This window comes from Nestor notabilis, unplaced genomic scaffold, assembly GCF_000696875.1.
Source record: "Nestor notabilis isolate BGI_N333 unplaced genomic scaffold, ASM69687v1 scaffold7973, whole genome shotgun sequence".
Taxonomy (NCBI): domain Eukaryota; kingdom Metazoa; phylum Chordata; class Aves; order Psittaciformes; family Psittacidae; genus Nestor; species Nestor notabilis.
Window position 1 is genome coordinate 3896 of NW_009922783.1, and position 19133 is coordinate 23028.

At 38.4% G+C, this 19133-nt stretch overlaps 1 protein-coding gene across 1 annotated transcript; it reads left to right on the top strand.

Annotated features, from left to right (window-relative positions):
* Positions 1-3536: 3536 nt before the first annotated feature.
* LOC104403608 (chromosome unknown open reading frame, human C5orf22) lies at positions 3537-17985 on the top strand (the record flags this gene model as incomplete). Its single annotated transcript, XM_010011808.1, has 8 exons — positions 3537-3682; positions 5751-5900; positions 9413-9872; positions 12159-12221; positions 14473-14594; positions 15490-15556; positions 16160-16299; positions 17632-17985. Coding segments are annotated over 8 exons (1281 nt in total), but the record flags the coding sequence as incomplete, so codon positions are not given.
* Between the last annotated feature and the right edge of the window lie 1148 nt (positions 17986-19133).

Sequence of the window (19133 nt, forward strand, 5' to 3'; positions counted from 1 at the left end):
CCGGGCTGCCTTGGACTCCAGTTCATACTGAATTTCTAGCATGTCTGGTACGGCAGCAGTCAATGGTGGTGTGACTTCATTCAGGCCACGATAGTCTACTGTTAGTCTCCACTCTCCATTAGTCTTTTGCACTGGCCATATGGGGCTATTAAATGGTGAGTGGGTCCTGCTGATCACTCCTTGGCTCTCCAATCCAGCATTCACTAGAAAAGGATCCCACCACCTGTTTGTCTTCTTTACCTGCTAATTCCAGGCTACTAGTCCCATTAGCCCAACACTGGAGCAGCCAGGTGACAGTGTGCCTGCCTGGACAATGGTTGAAATCTTTTGGTGTATTTCATAGCTCACTCAGGGATAGAGATCAGGTGGTTACCATTCATTTATGAGTTATAATTGTTACTCATCCCCAAGCAGCAGCTATCTTACTCCTATTTTTGTGAAGGTCCTACTTCAGAAAAGTCTGCCTTGTCCACTTCCTCCTGCTCCCTCTTAGAAGCAGCTTCTTCATCCCTTACCACATGGGCTGACTTCTTCCAATGTTTCTTCTTGTGTATAGAGGCAACTGATACTGGCATAGGTTGTTTCTTTGGTTCAGCTGCAGTGCCTGTCCTTTTGTTGTTAGATCCAGAGACCTTCTCTTCCCCTTGAGGGTACTGAGGAATGTTGAGCAGGTCTTGGTAGGCATGGGCCTAGGCCCCAGCATGTTGCAGTAATTGGAGTCTCTCTGGAATTGCTAGGGTAACAACATACTTTTTCCAAATATTTTACTATTTTTTCCAGATTCTGCTCTTGTTCAGGGGTGAAATTCCAAAACACTGGAGGTTCCCACTGTCCCTGGTACTTGCCCATTACTATCCCATGCACCTTGCTACTCGTAACTATCCAGTCTCTGGGCAGATTCCTGGGTGGTATTCTTAAATAGCTGTTTAACCCTAAACAAGACCTAGAACACATTCAGGAGGCATAGCAACAAGAACATGCTGGTTTGAACATCCTGAGGATATTCAGAATTCTCAAGAGCAATTGTAATTAGCCTGGAGGAGAAGAGGAAGATGGAGGAAGGTATCTTCCCCCATTGATTGACTCTCCGAGCAGAAAAGGTGGAGATGTAATTATTGATAGCTTCCAATAGAGGGCTCCCGAAGTACGGAGATGATGGCGTTGCTGACTACAAATACTACATCAGTCTCAGGATCAGCAATTTAATTGTATCATAAACCAGTGTTACAAAGTGCAACCAAATTATAACCTTACCCCAGCCCCCAGAAGTGATAAAACAGCACACAAGAGGGAACATACACAGCAAGTAAAGTGTTACAGAAGACAAATCTGAGAACATGCACACCAACTCTGAGAGAAAATAAATCGTCGTTGTGTCTAGTGGCTATTAAACCAATATAATGAATGCTTGTAACATTTTTTTTTTTTTTTTTTTTTTACACTCTGGTCACATGTGTCATTATCTCAGTGCTTCATATCCCACACTGGGAACCAAAAAGGACTGTCATGATTCAACCTGGCAGGCAGCTAAATGCCACACAGCTGTTTGCTCACTCCCACCCATAGTGGAATGAGAGAGAGAATGGGGAAAAAAATGTAAAGTTTTTGGGTTGAGATAAAGACAATTTAATAGGACAGAAACGAAGGAAAAATAATAATCATAGTGATAAGAGAATTATAATGTATAGAACAAGCAATGCACAATGTAATTGCTCACCATCTGCCAAATGATGCCTACCCAGTTCCCGAGCAGTGGCCCCTGGGCAGATATTCCCCTAGTTTATATCCAGAACATGACATCATATGGTATGGGGATATCCCTTTGGTCAGTTGGGGTTAGATGTCCCAACTGTATCCCCTCCCAACTTCTCATGCACCCCCATCTTTCTCACTGGTGGGGTCGTGTGAGAAGCAAAAGAGTCCTTGACTTAGCGTAAACCCTGCTTAGCAACAACTAAAACAGTGTGTTATCAACATTATTCTCATCCTAAATCCGAAACACAGCACTATACTAGCTGCTAGGAAGAATATTAACTCCATCCCAGCCAAAACCAGGACATCAACACTGGTGAGGCCACACCTTGAATATCGTGTTCAGTTTTGGGCCCCTCACTGCAAGAGAGACATTGAGGTGCTGGAGTGGGTCCGAAGAGCAAGGAAACTGGTGGAGGGTCTGGAGCACAAGTCTGATGAGGAGTAGCTGAGACAACTGGGGTTGTTCAGCCTGGAGAAAAGGAGACTCAAAAGACCTTGTTCTCTACAACAACCTGAAATGAGGCAGTAGCAAGGTCTCACAATCTGTAATAACGCTTACCTGAAATGAAACTAATTTTAATTGTAGAGGTTGTAGATTGTTCAGGTAGGCCAGATTACTTCCTTTTTCTGAAGAAGCGAAAGTCATGGATGAGGGAACACTCATTATTTTTAATCTTGTGTTAGCCACTATTACAGCAGTATACATATTACTGTACATGTAGTGGATAGAAGGTGGAATTTATTCCTAGATAGATGGAATACAGTCACATTTCAGCTGGCAGTCATGTTTAAGGTTGTGCCCATGCAGTATGAATGATTTATCATCTTAGTCAGTTTTCTGCCAAAAAAACACAGCTCCATTTCTGTTGTAATGTAGAGATCATGTGTAAGGTTTGTTGCCCAGTACCTTTACAGTCTTCACATTCCCTGTATAATAGGGCTGTGATGCATAATCCTTGCTGGATTTGCTCTCGCAGCTAAGGCAGGTCCTGTTACTGTGGGAAACACTCCATGTACTACAGTCCAGTGTAAGAGGTATCAGGAATCAGCCATTAGTTTTCATATTTTTACCACCCTACATTATTGTACTTGAGTGGTTTGCTATGCTATTGATTGATGAGTTATCTCCTGGGTTTTCATCTTGGAGTGAAGACCTTCAGTAGGGAATGGCATTGGGCAGTTGAGAAAAGTAGCCTCTTCATTGCAGCCACTAAGTCATGTAAGGATTAGGAATAAAGCCCTTTCTTCAAGGGGGATAGGTTTAAAGATCAGCTGAAGTTTAAATCATGGGCGGGTCAGTTTTCACTCCTATATCAGTTAACTTATAAAATGCAAGTAATTAAATGTTTGTATCTCCACAGCACCTCTCCACATGGTGAGGAAGCTTGATAGTATGGAAAAGGCAATGCAGGGGCAATGTTCTGCAGAGGAGGAAAGGAATTCCTGGGATTCAGTTGTAAATAAAAAAACCCTAGGAATTGAGTTGAATGATTAGTTAGAAGAGCTACTGCAAACAAAACTTTCTATAAAGAAAGAAGGAGGGAGTAAAGTGGTGATTCTTCAGCAGCTTCTTGTGTGAAACACTTGGGCTCATAATGATTACAGTTCATGAGCTGTCTTACCACTGGAGTTGTTTCCGCTTTGTACTGTCTTCTGTCTCCTCCTCCCTCTAATCCAAACTCTAAAGAAATAAGAGTGGGGCTGGTGTTTTTGCTGTCAAAGCTGTTGCATTTTTCAGGCCACTGGTTGTAATTGAAGTATTTTTACTTGTGTTGTTTCAGGTACTGCCTTTCATCTACCGTGCCATTGGTTCAAAGCATCTTCCTGGCAGTAACATCACCTTTGTTCATCTTGATTCCCATCCAGACCTTCTTATTCCTGTGAATATGCCTGCAGACACCGTATTTGACAAAGAAGCTCTTTTTAGGTAAGTCCCAGGTACTGCATCAGAGTACTTTTAAGTCCACGTCTTGCTGCATTTGATTTACAGAAAATATTGGTATGACTGCATAGGAAATATGAACCAAAGAGGCGTAAGTCAGGCTCAAGTTTTATCTTCTACCTTTTCACTTATGACTAAAACTTTTTTTAAATGGAAAAAGTTGTGTTTTACGAATGCAGTCAAATGTTTATGTTGCATATCAAGCAATTTAAGATTTATGAATTTCCTTTTTTCAGTTGTTCAGTAGTACATAATGTTATTAGCTCAAATGTTTATATTGCATATCAAGCAATTTAAGATTTATGAATTTCCTTTTTTCAGTTGTTCAGTAGTACATAATGTTATTAGCCCAAATGTTCCTCTGCGTAACGGAAGATCACTCAGTGTATGCTTTGGCTGAAGAGCTGTAGTTTTAAAATACCCTTTCTCTCTTCACACTGAAAAATTGACATTGAAATTGAAATAGTATATCCTATGTTGACATATCAAATGTTTATATTGCATATCAAGCAATTTAAGATTTATGAATTTCCTTTTTTCAGTTGTTCAGTAGTACATAATGTTATTAGCCCAAATGTTCCTCTGCGTAACGGAAGATCACTCAGTGTATGCTTTGGCTGAAGAGCTGTAGTTTTAAAATACCCTTTCTCTCTTCACACTGAAAAATTGACATTGAAATTGAAATAGTATATCCTATGTTGACATACTGTCCTGGGTTCAGCTACAGCAGTCATTTAATTGCAGCACATGTTTCACATTCATGAATAACCTGGGCAATAGTGTCCATTGTTAAGTCCACCCCTCGATCACGAGCCCATCTATATGTTGCATCTCTGCCCTGATGGCCTGAGGTGTCATGGGCCCACCGGGCTAAAAATAATTCACCCTTATGTTGCCAATCTAAGTCCATCTGAGCCACCTCAATCTTAGCAGCTCTATCCACTTGTTGGTTGTTCTGGTGTTCCTCAGTGGCGCGACTCTTGGGAACATGAGCATCTACGTGGCGTACCTTTACCGCCAGGTTCTGCATCCGGGCAGCGATATCTTGCCACAGTGCAGCAGCCCAGATGGGTTTACCTCTGCGTTGCCAGTTGCTCTGCTTCCATTGCTGCAACCACCCTAAGGTCCCTTAGTTACTGGAGAGCTGTTATCTCAACTCGTGGGAGTTACATTCCTTCGATTCTCCTCCCCATCCCTCCGGGAGCGGGGGGAGGAAGGAAAAGGGGGGGAGTGAGCGAGCGGCTGGGGGGTTCCAAGTTGCCGGCTTGGTTTGAACCACGACACATGGTGAGTATGGGAAGTTGAACAAGATTTTCCTGCTAAGATCATTAAGATCAGTATTTCTCCGTGACTTCTTAGGTTGGTAGGTAACAAGCCACAGAGTGATCTCTGCTATTCTCTTTCTCTTCCTGTTTTAAAATAAATGCTGATTGCTTCAGTGTTAAGGTGGTCTACAGCAATGACAAGCTGATGCAATTGGTGTGTAAGTACCTGTGTCATCCTACCCATAGTCAAGATTTTGTTCTCTTTGTTGGATGCATAAGAAGTTTTCTGGGCTATATTGTACACCTAAAGAAAAAAAAAGGTGTTGATAATGAGGAAAGATGCTAATCTGCAGGCACTAATTGACTCTTTAATTACTGAGATTATATTTAAATCTACTTAGATCAGTTTACAATAAAACGTTCTCATGAGGTCAGTTTGAAGTTATTTAGAATAGCGTTGATGCTGTTCCTTGCACTTTCCTCTGTCGATGTATCAAGAGAAAAAGGACAACAAAGCTATGTAGTTTATAATCAAAGTGCCATGCTAAGAGTGAAGCTGATTGCACTCTGTAATCCTAACTTTTAAAAATCTGCTATAGACATTGTTGGTCTGTTTTATGAATAAATACTTCCTTTTTCTTTCTGTGATGATGTGATCCTTACAGAGAGTACTAATTTCAGATGATTTGCATGGGGGCTTTCAAGATGTTGAAGATGTTTGTGGTGTTCTTGATGATGTTTTACAGGGAAAGTAACTGTTGTTTCCTGGTTTTCTCCATTCATTACAGTGAATTAAGTATTGAGAATTGGATTATGCCTGCTGTTTATGCTGGCCATATTTCTCAAGTAGTTTGGCTTCACCCACCCTGGGCTCAGCAGATCTCAGAAGGAAAACACAATTTTTTAATTGGGAAAGACATATCAACAACTACAATCAGGTAAATTTTCTGCTGACTTACGCTAGCAATGTACAAGCTATTTCTATAGCTTTTCATGGGTGGGTTTTGGGGGATTTTTTTGTGTTCTTGGATAAAGATAAAAATTCATTTGTGTTTGTAATCTCCTTAGGACCTAATGTGACTATTTGTGTAAATGGGCACACTAAAAATTGTGCCTTTTCTTTTTTTAATAGGTAATTCTAGCTATTCACATTTCATTTCAGCTACCCAGGTTTTAAATTAGGTCTCATGAAAGTAAAAAAAAATCTCAGAAAGCAGTCATTTTTAAGAGAGGGTTAGGGTAACAGAGGGCAGCAATTAGATCTTTTTCAGCCTTCCCTTGTCAGCACAAAACAAGTCCAGTTCCCTCACCTTCCCCTTGTTCATCATGTGTTCTGGGCTTCTAATCACCTTAGCAGCCCTCTGCTAGATCTTCAGCTTATTGATGTCTCTTTTGTCCTGGGGGCCCGAACCTGGGCAGATTATTTCAACTGTGACCTCACTGGTGCTGAATAAGAGGAGAAGTCTCTTCCCTTGACCTTTTTTGCTATGCCTTTGCTTATACAATGAAATTTTGTGATTAGTCTTCATCACTGCAGGGGTGTACTGCTGACACAGGCTCAAGTTGCTTTTAGCTGAGGCTACCAGTTCTTGTTCCTCAGGTTTTTGCTTGTCTGTGCCAACCCTGTACTTCTGTCCCAGCTGCAGGACCTTGTATGTGTATTATTTTAAGTTAATAAGATGCCTGTAGGCTGTTCCTCTAGGCTGTCTAGGTCATTCAGGAGTCCAACCTGTCTTTTAGTGTATTAGCTACTCCCCAAGGTTCAGTGCTTCCTGTAAAATTCCTAAGAGTGCATTGCTGAGGGCATTAATGAAGATGTCAAAACAGTAACAGTCCCTGAGGAACACTACTGGTGAGTAGCTGCTGGTGAGACTTCAAACCATTGATCACCACCATGGAACCGTTGGTCCAGCCAGTTTTTCACCCACCTTGTACTGCACCCAGTGAGTACATATCAAAGATTATAAACAGAGGATCATATGAAATATTTTTAAACATCAGGAAAACTTAATTTTTCAGTGCATCCATTATTTCCTCTACCAGTTAAAACAGAATTATTGATGAGATACACTTCTTGCTTTAGCGTTCAATCATAGAATGCCAAATTCTAACTTAACTTATAGTATACAGTATAAAAATAAGACATAATTAAGTAAATGAGATCACTTTGATAAACTGGCCTGAAATAAAAGGGGATACTACTATTTAGCAAATGTTACAAAATTCATAATTACTTTTTGCGCAACTGTATATCATAGTAACATACTTAAGAAAGCTGTTTTAAGACAAACTGGTTTTTACTGTTTGGGATCCAAACAGGCAGAGGAGTCACATTTGGGCTATGTGGGGAAAAAAATCACTTGGTCTGCTTTCATTCTCTACTCACATCCAGCTATTTTCATCTAGTTCCTTTGATAAGTTTCCCTTCAGGGTGTGCTTACGTGGTTAAATGCAGTAGGACTGACTGACCCTTGAAGTTCAGAGATTTGTGTTCAGCAGAGTTACAACAAAAAACTGGACAGAAGATGAAAAGAAGCTTTTATTTTATTTTCTAAATAGAACCTAAATGTACCAGTCAGGACGAAGTTTGTCATCTTCATTGTGACAAAACTGGGCATTTGGGCATTTAATGCACATAAAGCTTTCCCTTGTTTTTTCTTTTTTCTTTTTTTTTTTTTGGGGGGGTGGGGTGGGGATGGGAGAAAGCAGTTCAGCTTCTATCTGTTTAGTCTTTGGTCTTGCTAGCAAAATTTTTGTTTGGTATCAGCCATGATTCTATTTTTCTGGTGTATGCTTGGGTTTTTTTGTTTGGTTTCTGGTTGGTTGTTTTTTGGTTTTGAAGTTAGTCTACTAGTTAAGCACTGAAACACGTACACAGGAAGGTGGTGAATTCTCCATTCTTTGATAAAGTCGGAGCTCTACTGGACAAGGCCCTGGGCAGCCTCATGTAGCTTTGAAGTTAGTTCTGCTTTGATCAGATGATTGACTAGAGACTTCCAGATGTCTTTTCCAGTCTTAATCAATTTGTGATTCAAGTGCCAATCAGAGACCCTTATCATCCTGTGGGATTCAGGCAGTCCTTGACAGTTTTGCATTCGCCATATTCACTGCATTAGGATTTTGTACAGCTTGAATGGGCATGTACAAATAGTGTGTTTTGCCAGAGTATCAGAATAAATCTTTTGAAGCAAGTTTAAAGCAGAAAAAAGCTTTGGTTTACTGCCTTAAATGAAACACTAAAGCTCCACAACTCTGCATCTGAGGCCTAAAGAAAACATAAATAATAAGACAAAAACTGGTGCTTTCAGTTACCATGAGAACTAGCACACATGTAGAAATAATTCATGATGGCTGAATAGCTCTCCCACAGATCTTCTGGTCACCTTAGCAGTCTTGAAAACAACATTTCAAGCTGCCTTTTGAAGATGGTCAGGTAACTCTTCTTTAGGTTCTAGGCTTACTAAAATCACAAAGGAAGAAAGTGAAAGAGTCCTCAGAAATATTAACTTCCTTAAAGTTTTGTTGACGACAGGTGGCTGGATAGGCAATAGATGTTCTCATCTTAGCAAGCTCAGGATAAACCAGCCATGAGACACTGCAGAACTAAGCTTCAAATTTCTGCTGCTTCTGAAATTATTTGTCTTTGTTGATTGATGGTGATACCTCATAATCAAATGAGGCCTTAACACAAGTGAGCAGAAGTTCACATTTCTTCTTAAGCTTATTTTTAAATCTGAATTTATGATGGTTAAAGCTTAATGCACTGAAATGTGTCTTGAAAATTAAATTCTTCCGGTTTTCAGTGGAAGCAGAATTTTTCAGCATAGTTGGTTTTGTTTGGTTGATTGGTTGTTTTCTTTTTTAATTATGTGGATTCCATTGATATTCCATCCTTGAGTTACCAGCTCTGCCCCACTTAGATTAGGGGATCTGTATTGGTGTTAAAAAAAATATTAAGTGCTACCTATAAATTCAAAATTCACGATGTTTTACTAAATCATTATTCATGGATTTCAGGGCACTTCTCAAACACATCTAACAGAATTTTCCTTAAAAATCCAAGATAAAATATCATAGCTTTGAAATTTTATATGCCATATATTGACAGTATCTTTTTAAATTCTGAATCATGTCTTTAAAAGGCAATTCAATGGCAAATTAATCTTAGTAGCACATAATGTAGAATCTTACTCATTAAAACCTTGTAGGGCTATCATAAAAAATATAGAGTGATTTTTAATATATTTATTCGGCAGTAAAGAAGTAGAAGTAGAAAATCCTTCAATTTAAAAACTGCAGATTAAAATAAATAATTTTGTGTACACAGTTTTATTGCTTTTGTTACCCATTAAACATCTGTTCATTCTTTTCAGTAGCCCTTAAGTGTGCATGCTTTTTTCCAAGCTGTTTACAAAGATGTATATTAACTGTGAGTTATTGTCAATTGTAGGGTTACAGGTACAGATAATTACTTTTTAAGTGATGGTCTTTATGTCCCTGCTGATCAGCTAGAAAACCAGAAGCCTTTGAATTTACACGTCATTCTCATCAATCCGACTGAAGCATCAAACAACCAGGAAGAAAATGGCGAAGTAGCATCTGCTAAGAGGCTGAAGCTAAATACAGATGACACAGCAAGCACTACTTCTGCCTCTTCATCAGTGGTGCCTGACCTTGATTACAACACCCCAAATGTGAAGAAAAAGGAAGTGCAAAATACAAGTGCCCTGAACAGAACAGAAACCTTGTCAGAGTGCTCAGCTTCGAGCTCTCTAAGAAGCAGTGAATGCCCAATAAGGGATGTTGCTAAAGATGTCTGCCAAGCACTGCAGAAAGGGGATGCATATGTTTTAGACATTGACTTAGATTTTTTTTCAGTTAAAAATCCATTCAAAGAAATGTACACACAGGTAAGCCTGACAATGGAGAGGCCTCACGATTCACAGAAGAGTGAATTCACGTAATGTTTGTGTCCATGGGGAAATCTTCATCTTAGCTAAATTAGCAGATCAGCTGATCATGATTCTGTAGTATTCATGATTCATGGTAGTATCTGAAGGAGAGACATTCTAAAAGAGTGTACGCTGCAAGAATTACAACAATTTAATAGGGGTAGATCCTTACATTTGAAATCAGTATCAAGTGCATATTCAAGCTCAGAGGTATATGGCTCACTTCTGCTTGTTGCTTGGAACATAAATTATGCTTGGGTTTCCAAAGGTAATGTTCCAAATACCCACAAGATTTATCAGGGAGGGATGACAGATTGTATTTTTTTTACCCCCTGCAGCATGCTATTGGCAAGCTGCTGTGTTTCAAAAGGGATGGTGGTGTTGATTATCCAAAGAGTAGTGGCTTCTCCTGATGAGAGGCTGTTAATGCTCATTTCCTTTGTCTGGAGTACTGACTATAAGGATGAGCAAGCGGCTGTTGTCTCTGATGCCATCACTTAGAACTTAAGACTCTGCCTTCTATTTCATTTATAACTTGGCTGCTCAGCAAAGGTAGCTCATCTGTATAGGGTCATAAATATATAGATCCTTAAAGGAGCTAAGCAGTTAGTAGGTTTTATAGAATCATAGAATGGTTTGGGTTGGAAAGAACCTTAAGATCATCCAGTTCCAACCCCCCTGCCATGGGCAGAGACACCTTCTGCTAGACCAGGTTGCTCAAAGCCCCGTCCAGCCTGGCCTTGAACATTGCCAGGGATCAAGCATTCAAAACTTCCTTGGGCAGCCTGTCCCAGTGCCTCACCACCCTCACAGTAAAGAACTTCTTCCTTATATCTAACCTGAACTTTCCCTGTTTAAGTTTTCTTGACATGAACAGGATTTTTAGAAACTAACTCATCTGCCCTGAAAGTTGGGTGTGGCATTTGGGTTTACAAGTTCTTCTGGAATATCCTTACTGGTTTTAGCATTTAAATATAGTTTTTAACATTGTTTTTTAACTTCAGCCTGTGCTAGAAAACATATGGCATCTTTGAGTTTCAGCTAGGTTACTGCTTCCTTGTTGACCAGAAAAAGAAAATACAGTTTCCCTTGACTTCTGGTAGCTGGTGATACTCAGTATGTATGACTACAGTATCTTCAGACATTGTGCGGTGCCAGTTGTTCTGAGTCACATACAGTGTACAGGGAAATCACCGTGGGGGTCTTGCCATGTAAGAATAGAATTTGATACCCCTCTTAGGGCTTGAAATACATTCTGAATAACATAATGGAGGAGTTGGGGGGGGTGGGTGTTGTTTCTTGTGCCTTTGTTTGTTTATTCGTTCGTTTTGTGCTATGATAGGTTCTCCAGTCCTAGGAACCACTTTTGGAAGTGGACTTGCACAGAGCACCCAGTGTATCTTTTTTGATATAATGATTTCATTTGCAGTTAATATTTCTTAACTATGTTCCTCCTGTTTTAAGTTGCAGTAATTCCATCCTTGAAATATTTCCCAAGTTAACATTTGAAATGTGAGAATCCAAGGAAAAGCTAAAAAACAAATATAGCTCACCATTCCAGAAGAGTATTGTCTTCCCCACCAAAAAAGCTAAAATCCAAAACATTGCCCTAAAGATGCTTTGTATTTCTATAAATACTGAATAATCTACCCTTCCTTTCTACCTCTGCTCTGAAAAATTCACGTGTTCACTTTTTCAATGCTGTTAAATAACAAGATCTGTTTATCCTTGATTAATTAAACCTTAATATGATCAAGGAGTAGGGCTGACAACCACCTGTAATAGTTTAGTTGTGAACTTGCTGGCCAACTACCCTGAAGCCTTTACCTGTTCTGTTTTCCTTTAAGATCATACTCTCCTGTTGGTTTTGTCTGCCTAAATCTGCCATCTCAGTTTTACTCAGCATCTCATTGAGACCTTAGTTCAGCAGCATGTATGATTAATTTCAGAGACTTTTTAACTAACAGACTGTAAATACTTAGATTTTAAAGCTGTGGTTTTGAAGTCAGGTTTAAAGTTAAACAATTGCAAAATGTTTGGCTGAGGTCATAAAGTATTGTTTTCTCAAGCCTTACCACCTCTTCCTCACCTGCATTTATAGAGAGCTAGCTGCAGTACTAGAGTAGAGGAATGATCAAATTCTTTTTTTGGTGATCAGATTCTTTTTTTGAAGAAGGAAAGCTTTGAGGATTTTGTTTCTCATTTGAAGAGTCTAATTTTTTGCCTCTTTTTTCTTTTTCAAAGACAGAATATGAGCTTTTACAGGAGTTGTACAGTTTCAAGAAGCCTCACAGAAATGCAACAGAGGTATGGTATTTCCTTGTGGGATGTTTGAGGGTATGATTCTTTTTACTTACCCAATAAAAATGAGTTACAAGAAGGAACTTATGAAAGGTGCTTAATGAAGTGGTCTTGAATTAAGCTATGCAGCAGGCTGAATGCTAATCAGCAGCAGCTTAGGATTTCTTCCATATTAAACATTTTGGTTAAACATATGAATTGCATATTTAGCATGAGTGTGAAAATTAATTTCTGTAAACAAGTGGTAATTGACGAGGAAGAAATAAAAACATAGTAAGTCATCTGCAATCTTGTTCTTTTTATGCCTCAACAGAGCTTTGGTTTGGTGAGGCTTTTGTTTGGCTTGGTTTTGGCGGTTTGTTTTTTCCTAATCGTTTCCACCATGTCCCCCACACTCTTCCCAGCTTCCCCTTCCCTGCCCTAGTTGTTCTTCTTTGATAGTCAGAGCTGTGGTCAATGTCTAACTAGTATTTTTATAGAATCATAGAATGGTTTCGTAGGATCATGGAATCTAGTTCCAACCCCCCCTGCCATGGGCAGGGACACCTTCCCCTAGACCATGTTGCTCAAAGCCTCATCCAGCCTGGCCTTTTTGGTTTTTGGTTTTTTGGTTGGTTGGTGGCTTTTTGTTTGTGTTTGTTTTGGTTTATTTTATTTTCAAACCTATTTATTTATATGCGGAAAGGAAGGTGTTACACTCTGTAATGTATTATTCGTTTTATGTGTTGTGTGCTTCTGAATCATGGAAATGTGAGTCTGCTGTAGCTGCCAAAATAGTCATTCAGCCCTGAATTCAGATCATGGAGACAGCCATATTAATGATCATTACACCAAGTAGTTTCTAAACAAGATCTTGTCTTTGCTTTCATAATCTCATCCAAACATTATCACAGGGAGATTCAACACATGTAATTATCACAGATTAATGAAACTTAATTAGTATGTGTGTATAAAGAAATTGAGATATATGGAAGATTGTCAAATTGATATTCATATTTCTTAGTCAGCAGTAAAACCTATTTAAAAGGTAGTTAAATGTATAAAGGGTAAACACTTGTGATTTAAGTGCCCACTATGATTTCAGGACATAAGTTATTTAGAAAAAACAACAGATTTATAGGAGACAACTGAAATGGTTAGCAGACAGTAATGGATAGGTATAGAACTGAGCAAGTCAAGACTAGATTCACGGATGGGTTTATAGTGAGACAGTCAATTTAAAGGGTTTGAAGGTAGAAAGTGTGTGAGCTGTGTTTTTCAAAGGTTCAGAAAATATCCTATGTCTAGTTTTTTAAAATCTGGTTTTGTAGTTACATGTACATTTCTATCATACTGTAAGATAATAATGTGTTGTTTGGTTTTGGTCGGTTGGTTGGTTTTGGGTTTTATGTAGTATAGAGAGGGATCAGACATGTCTATAAGGTTAGTTACAGGTGCTGTATAGAAAAGTATCTTATTCATACCCCAGGATAGGATCATAAATCTGTAGTTCACGAATGGTCAATACCCTCAACTCTTCTGAAAAATTAGCTCAGAGTTGACATCACTGGCCAAAAGAAGCAGCATCTGTTATATGATATAGCCAGCAGAATCTGAAGAGAGAATTATGTTCTAAGTTCTTACCTATCTATTCCAGTGTGCTTTTTAATAATTTTTGCACCCTGCTGCATTTTTAGTATCAAATATGCTAAGCATTGCTTTTCATTTGATGTGTTATGTAGGACATTAATTTAATTCCATGTATTTTCAGGCACACAGAGTTGAAACAACCTCAAAGCATCAAATAATTCATTTTGTTGTCTTTTTCTCCCCCCCCCCCCCCGAAAATGCAATTGATTTAATAATATTCTTTTTTTTTAACTTAAAAAAGTAAATTCTTCTTTCATTATAAAAAAAAGGTTGTACTCATCTGAGCATTTCAGTGCTATAGAAACAAATTCAGTAATTACTTGTATACAGTTTCTTAGCTTTCCTTGTTGTATTCTGCCAGAATTTAGCTGTGGGTTTTATTGCTTAGGGTTTTTTTTATTTTTGTGGGAAAGACAGAGCAAAGACAGGTGGTTTATTCTGAAAGTATAACAGCTTCTTCAGGTATTCATTCTTTCTCTCTTGAAAAGATGTTCTGTAGTAATGAATCTGTTGTTTCTGATGCCTCACTTCAGTAGATCAGTCATTTCAGAATTTAAATCACAGTGTAAGCCATGACATTCTTACCTCTTTTTTTTCCTAACATACTTTTATATGTGCTTACTTAAAGGAGGGCTTGCTGGATTGTGTTGAAAACCGTGTTCATCAGCTAGAAGATCTAGAAGCAGCATTTGCAGATTTGTGTGAGAGCGATGATGAAGAGACCCTACAGAAGTGGGCTTCATATCCTGGGTAAGAGATTTCTAAATGTCTTAAAATGCAAGTATTACTTTGGGAAATGATTAGCCCAGCACTTTTTTGACAGAAAAGGAGAGAGGCTGGATAGGATCTATGCAAGGCTACTGTTTTTCCTTTAGTTTAGAGGAGAAAAAGTCAAACAAAACAGAAGGAAATGCAGTCCATTGTCTTCAGTGCCATGGTAAGCTTTCCAAGGTCAGCCTTGTAAAGCTTCATGCAAGTTCTGTTGCCTGTGGAGGGAGGCATGGTTGGTGACTAAAAATTGAGTGATCTGTCTGAAGCAGAGCTCTCAAAAAAGCACAAAACTACGGAGGACACAGTGAAAGACTTCTGTGGGGTTCACAAAGGTTCTGTTTTGTGAATGAAAGTCTGTACCTGAGTAACAGTGTCCACAAAATGTCTCGGAAGCATCCAGTATGCTTTTAAATTAAATGTTTTCAGCTTAAAAGAAACAAGAAAAGTCCGAGCTTTCCCTTGATAGGAAAATCACTCATTTTCCCCATCTAATGCAGCTGTTATTGCTAGACTGGTGTTACAGTGACCACAAGCATTTCCTGTCAAGTTCATATGACTTTAAGCTACAACAGCTTCCCTCCAGTTCTGCCCTAAAAGAAGTGCAAAGAGGCCTTGCCAGAGGCAGGTATGAGTACAGGGGCTTTTAAAAAAAAAAAAACAACAACAATGAAAAACAACAAACTGGTGGAACAGTACAATAGTACTGACAATTTCCAGTCTTCTCAGGTGCAAGATGACAGAGGGGCAAATTTTATTTTCACATCCTAGGCCCAATCCTTTCTTCTTTTTTTTTACCTCTCTCTTTTTTACACGTAAGGTAAATGTATGTTTCCAGCTGTTTCTCTAAGAAGTTTTATTTTTGTTTTAACTCCAGAATGAAGCCACTTGTTCAACTAGTTCACAGTTTGAAAACCAGGATGGAAAGCCCGGACTATGAAATGGTAGGTGACTAGGTAAAAGCAGAAAGTAGACACGTTTCAAAAGCATAGCTTCAACAGAGAGGGAAAAGATCATGCTTCATTTAAGACTTGATTCATTTTCACATTGAATTTGTGAGATTTTGGTAGTTTTCCTTTTTTTTTTTTTGTATCTTGTTGCTTAGGCCAGCTTTTCTATTTCAAGGTTCTAAAATTCTAGTACTCTTGTTTATATTTAGAGAACATTAATGTGATCTTTCAGGACTGTGACGTCTCAGGCTGCTTCCTGTGAAGATGGTTTCATTTTACCAGGGTCTGTTGATATACTTTATAGAACTTAAGTTACTTGTTTGTAAAAGATCAGACCTATCATTTTCAAGGACTGCAGCATCCTCTGAATTCATAGGAGAGGTACAGTGTACTGAAGATAATGAAACAATCCATATGACCTCTGAATTTTATTCTTTTTGTTCAAAGAACAAGTTGGGGTAAAAAACAACTCTTACTGCCTGGAGAGGTGTAAGTTACCTGCTGGGCTAGGGATGGTATTTTAGAGGCTTTCTGCACAGATAAGCTGTATCAATGATTCATCATCAGAAATTAGATCTCTGGTTAATTTACATGTAGGTCCATCAGGCTGGTCTGACCTGTGATTATATGGAGCTTCCTCACCATGTTAGCACTGAAGAGGAGATCGAAGGCCTCATAAAATCTGTAAAAGTTCTACTAAAAGATATGCCTAAGCCCACTCTTGTGACAATTGCTCGGTAAGACTATGTAGACACTTCTACTTTAAAACTCTCAGAATATGCTTATGTAGCTAAATGATTTTATCAATATAGCACTGGTTGGCACGTCTTATATTCTGTCTTAAAATGGAAACCTTACAGTGTAGTGAAAATTGATAACTGAAAAAGTTGTCAATTTGATCATAAATCATTGACAGGTTTACTGCTGACGGCTGTTTTTTCTGGGCTTTAGAATAGCTAGTACAGATTGCAGAAGCATTGAAACCATGATGACTTAATCAGCTTCAGCACAGGCTGTACAAAGCCTGTGATGAGGCCTGGAGTGTGCTGAGATTGATAGCTGTCACTGAGGTTCATACTTCTCCACTACTTGTATTACTTGTGCTAGTTAGAGCAAAGCTAGCATGGGCTGAAATCACATCTTCCTTATTCTATTGCTTGAGGGCTTATTGTACTACAGATAGGACTTTTGGTTTTGGCAAAACTTCCGATGGAAGTGGCTTTCATCTATTAGGCTGAAAGAAATTTATATTCTAGAAAGCTGTAGTAAAGCTTTGTATGGGGTAAAAGTTACTTTATTTGGGAGAACAGGATGGAGTTTGAGGCCAGGGACCTGGGATAACTAGGGATCTGTCCTGGGAAAACTTAATTTGAAGACAACAGTGTATCTGCTGGCAAATTGTAATTTAATCACTTCAAAAATACTAAGTGTGCCCTTAAAGGGAAGGCAGCAATAGCAGAAGCAGACATGCAATTGTTCTTGTCAACAAGATTCAGTATGGCTAACACCTGCAATAAAAGAAAGCTGTATTTCCTGTGCCAGCTGCAGGGTTATCATCCACTCTTGCAGAGAAAACAGAATCATTTATGTAGATCTTGACAGATAGAAAATCCAAGAATTGTCAGCTCTGCTTTTTTGCTGTTTGCAGTTCATTAATAGATACTGTAAATAATGTTATATCCCAAGGATTGTGAAAACTTTTTTTTCCAAGTTTTCCTACCTATTTTACTAATAGCATTTGAATTTTTCGATCTTAACTTTCCACCAGTCCTTTAATAGATCATTTGCTTGAACTTTGACTGCCAACCTGTTCTGTGTTAGAGGAAGAGAGTAGAACTGAAAGGATGAATGGGCACATTCCTGATCTGTCACTGACTTTATATTAAACTTGCAAACTGTTACCATCGTAAGTATTGAGGAGGAGCTCTATGCTTTGAAGGGATACTGGGAGGCAGAACTCACCACAGTTTGAAAGTAGCTTCAGTCTAGATGCAGAGCATTAAAAGAATACAAAATGTGGTCATGGTGGTGATACCTGTACTCTTTCATGCTTTTTTCAATTCCTATAGATCAAGTTTGGATGACTATTGCCCTTCAGAACAGGTTGACATCATTCAAGAGAAGGTTCTCAATTTACTAGGTTCAGTGTATGGCACTCTTGATGTGCACTTGGATTACTCAAGCATCTCATCTTCTTTGTGACGTTTCTTCATGTATTGCCATCTAATGCAGTGGATTAATTTAAATTGTGTATTACCTGTGGTTGCAAGTGGGAAATTGCTGTTATTTCAGCAGGTGGCACTAGAACCCAAGCTGACCCAGAGTCAGGTGCGAGTCACATTGCTTTCTCCAAGTTAGCTGCATCTGAACTGGCCTCGTTCAGATTAGTTCTGTGGTATTTTTACTGTCTTGCTTCTTAAAATTGATGCAAGAGAAACTATTTTTGTCCATAGAATGTATTTTTTCACCTGATTTAACTGTCTGCAAAAAAAAAAAAAAAAGTACTATATATAACTTCTTAAATAATTTATTTTCTGTAATTAAACTTTTTTGATGGAGTTTGGTGAGTAACAGACTTGTTCCTGCTGCACTGTACCTTTTAAAACATTACCTCAATAATGTCATTAAGACATTAGGTTTGCACAGTGATGTTTCTTAACTGCTATGCCTAAGATGATCAGGCATCCCCCTCTCATTTCTCTAGAGCAGCTTATGGCTTCTGCCCCTTCTGCAGCATTTCATTTATATTTATACTCTGTTGCATTAATATTGTCTTATTTTGCCTTAGAGTATTCCATTGGTGACTCAGATAATGTACAGACATGGGCTTGCTATTTTCATTTTTACATATTTTTGAGGATAAAAAGTATGGGTGCATGTGCATGCTTTTATCTGTTTAATCCTGTAAGAAGTTAAATTGACGGTTTCTTCAGAAACAAAGATTTAACTTCATTGAAGTCAGCAGAAAAACCTTCTGTAGGAGGCTCTAGAGAAAACTGCCACTTGCAGAGGAAAAAAAACTCATACAGGATTTATTTGGGAATGATACTGAAATGGGAAAGACAAAAAAACACCTCAATTATTCACTATTATGAATAAATTTTGCTTGTAATTTCTTCTGAAGTAGTTAAGTTCATTTGCTAACAAAGACTTTGTGCACTTTTACAGTTTTTTAAAACTTCTGTTGTAGATATGACTATATTATAGATTGTAAATATATAATTATTTTAAAATATTTCTCCCAATAGAATAAATTCCATGACCATGGACCAATTTTCTTCGTGCTTATGTATTCCTTTGTACGTATATATTCCTTCCAAGGCATGGCTAGCCTTGGATCCAAGATCTTTAATACTTCATTAATAGGTATACACTGCATACAGAAACTAAGTGGAGTCAGATCACATACTGCTTGTGCACATTTTGTTTTCTTTAAAGTAAAAGATGCTCTTTGCTGGAGTTTGAGTAAGGTTGTAGAAAACAAAAAAAAACGCCATTGGATCAAAGGTGTGAGGCATACTCCTACTCTGTGGAGAATTTCAAGGCCTGGCTGGATGGGGATTTGAGCAAC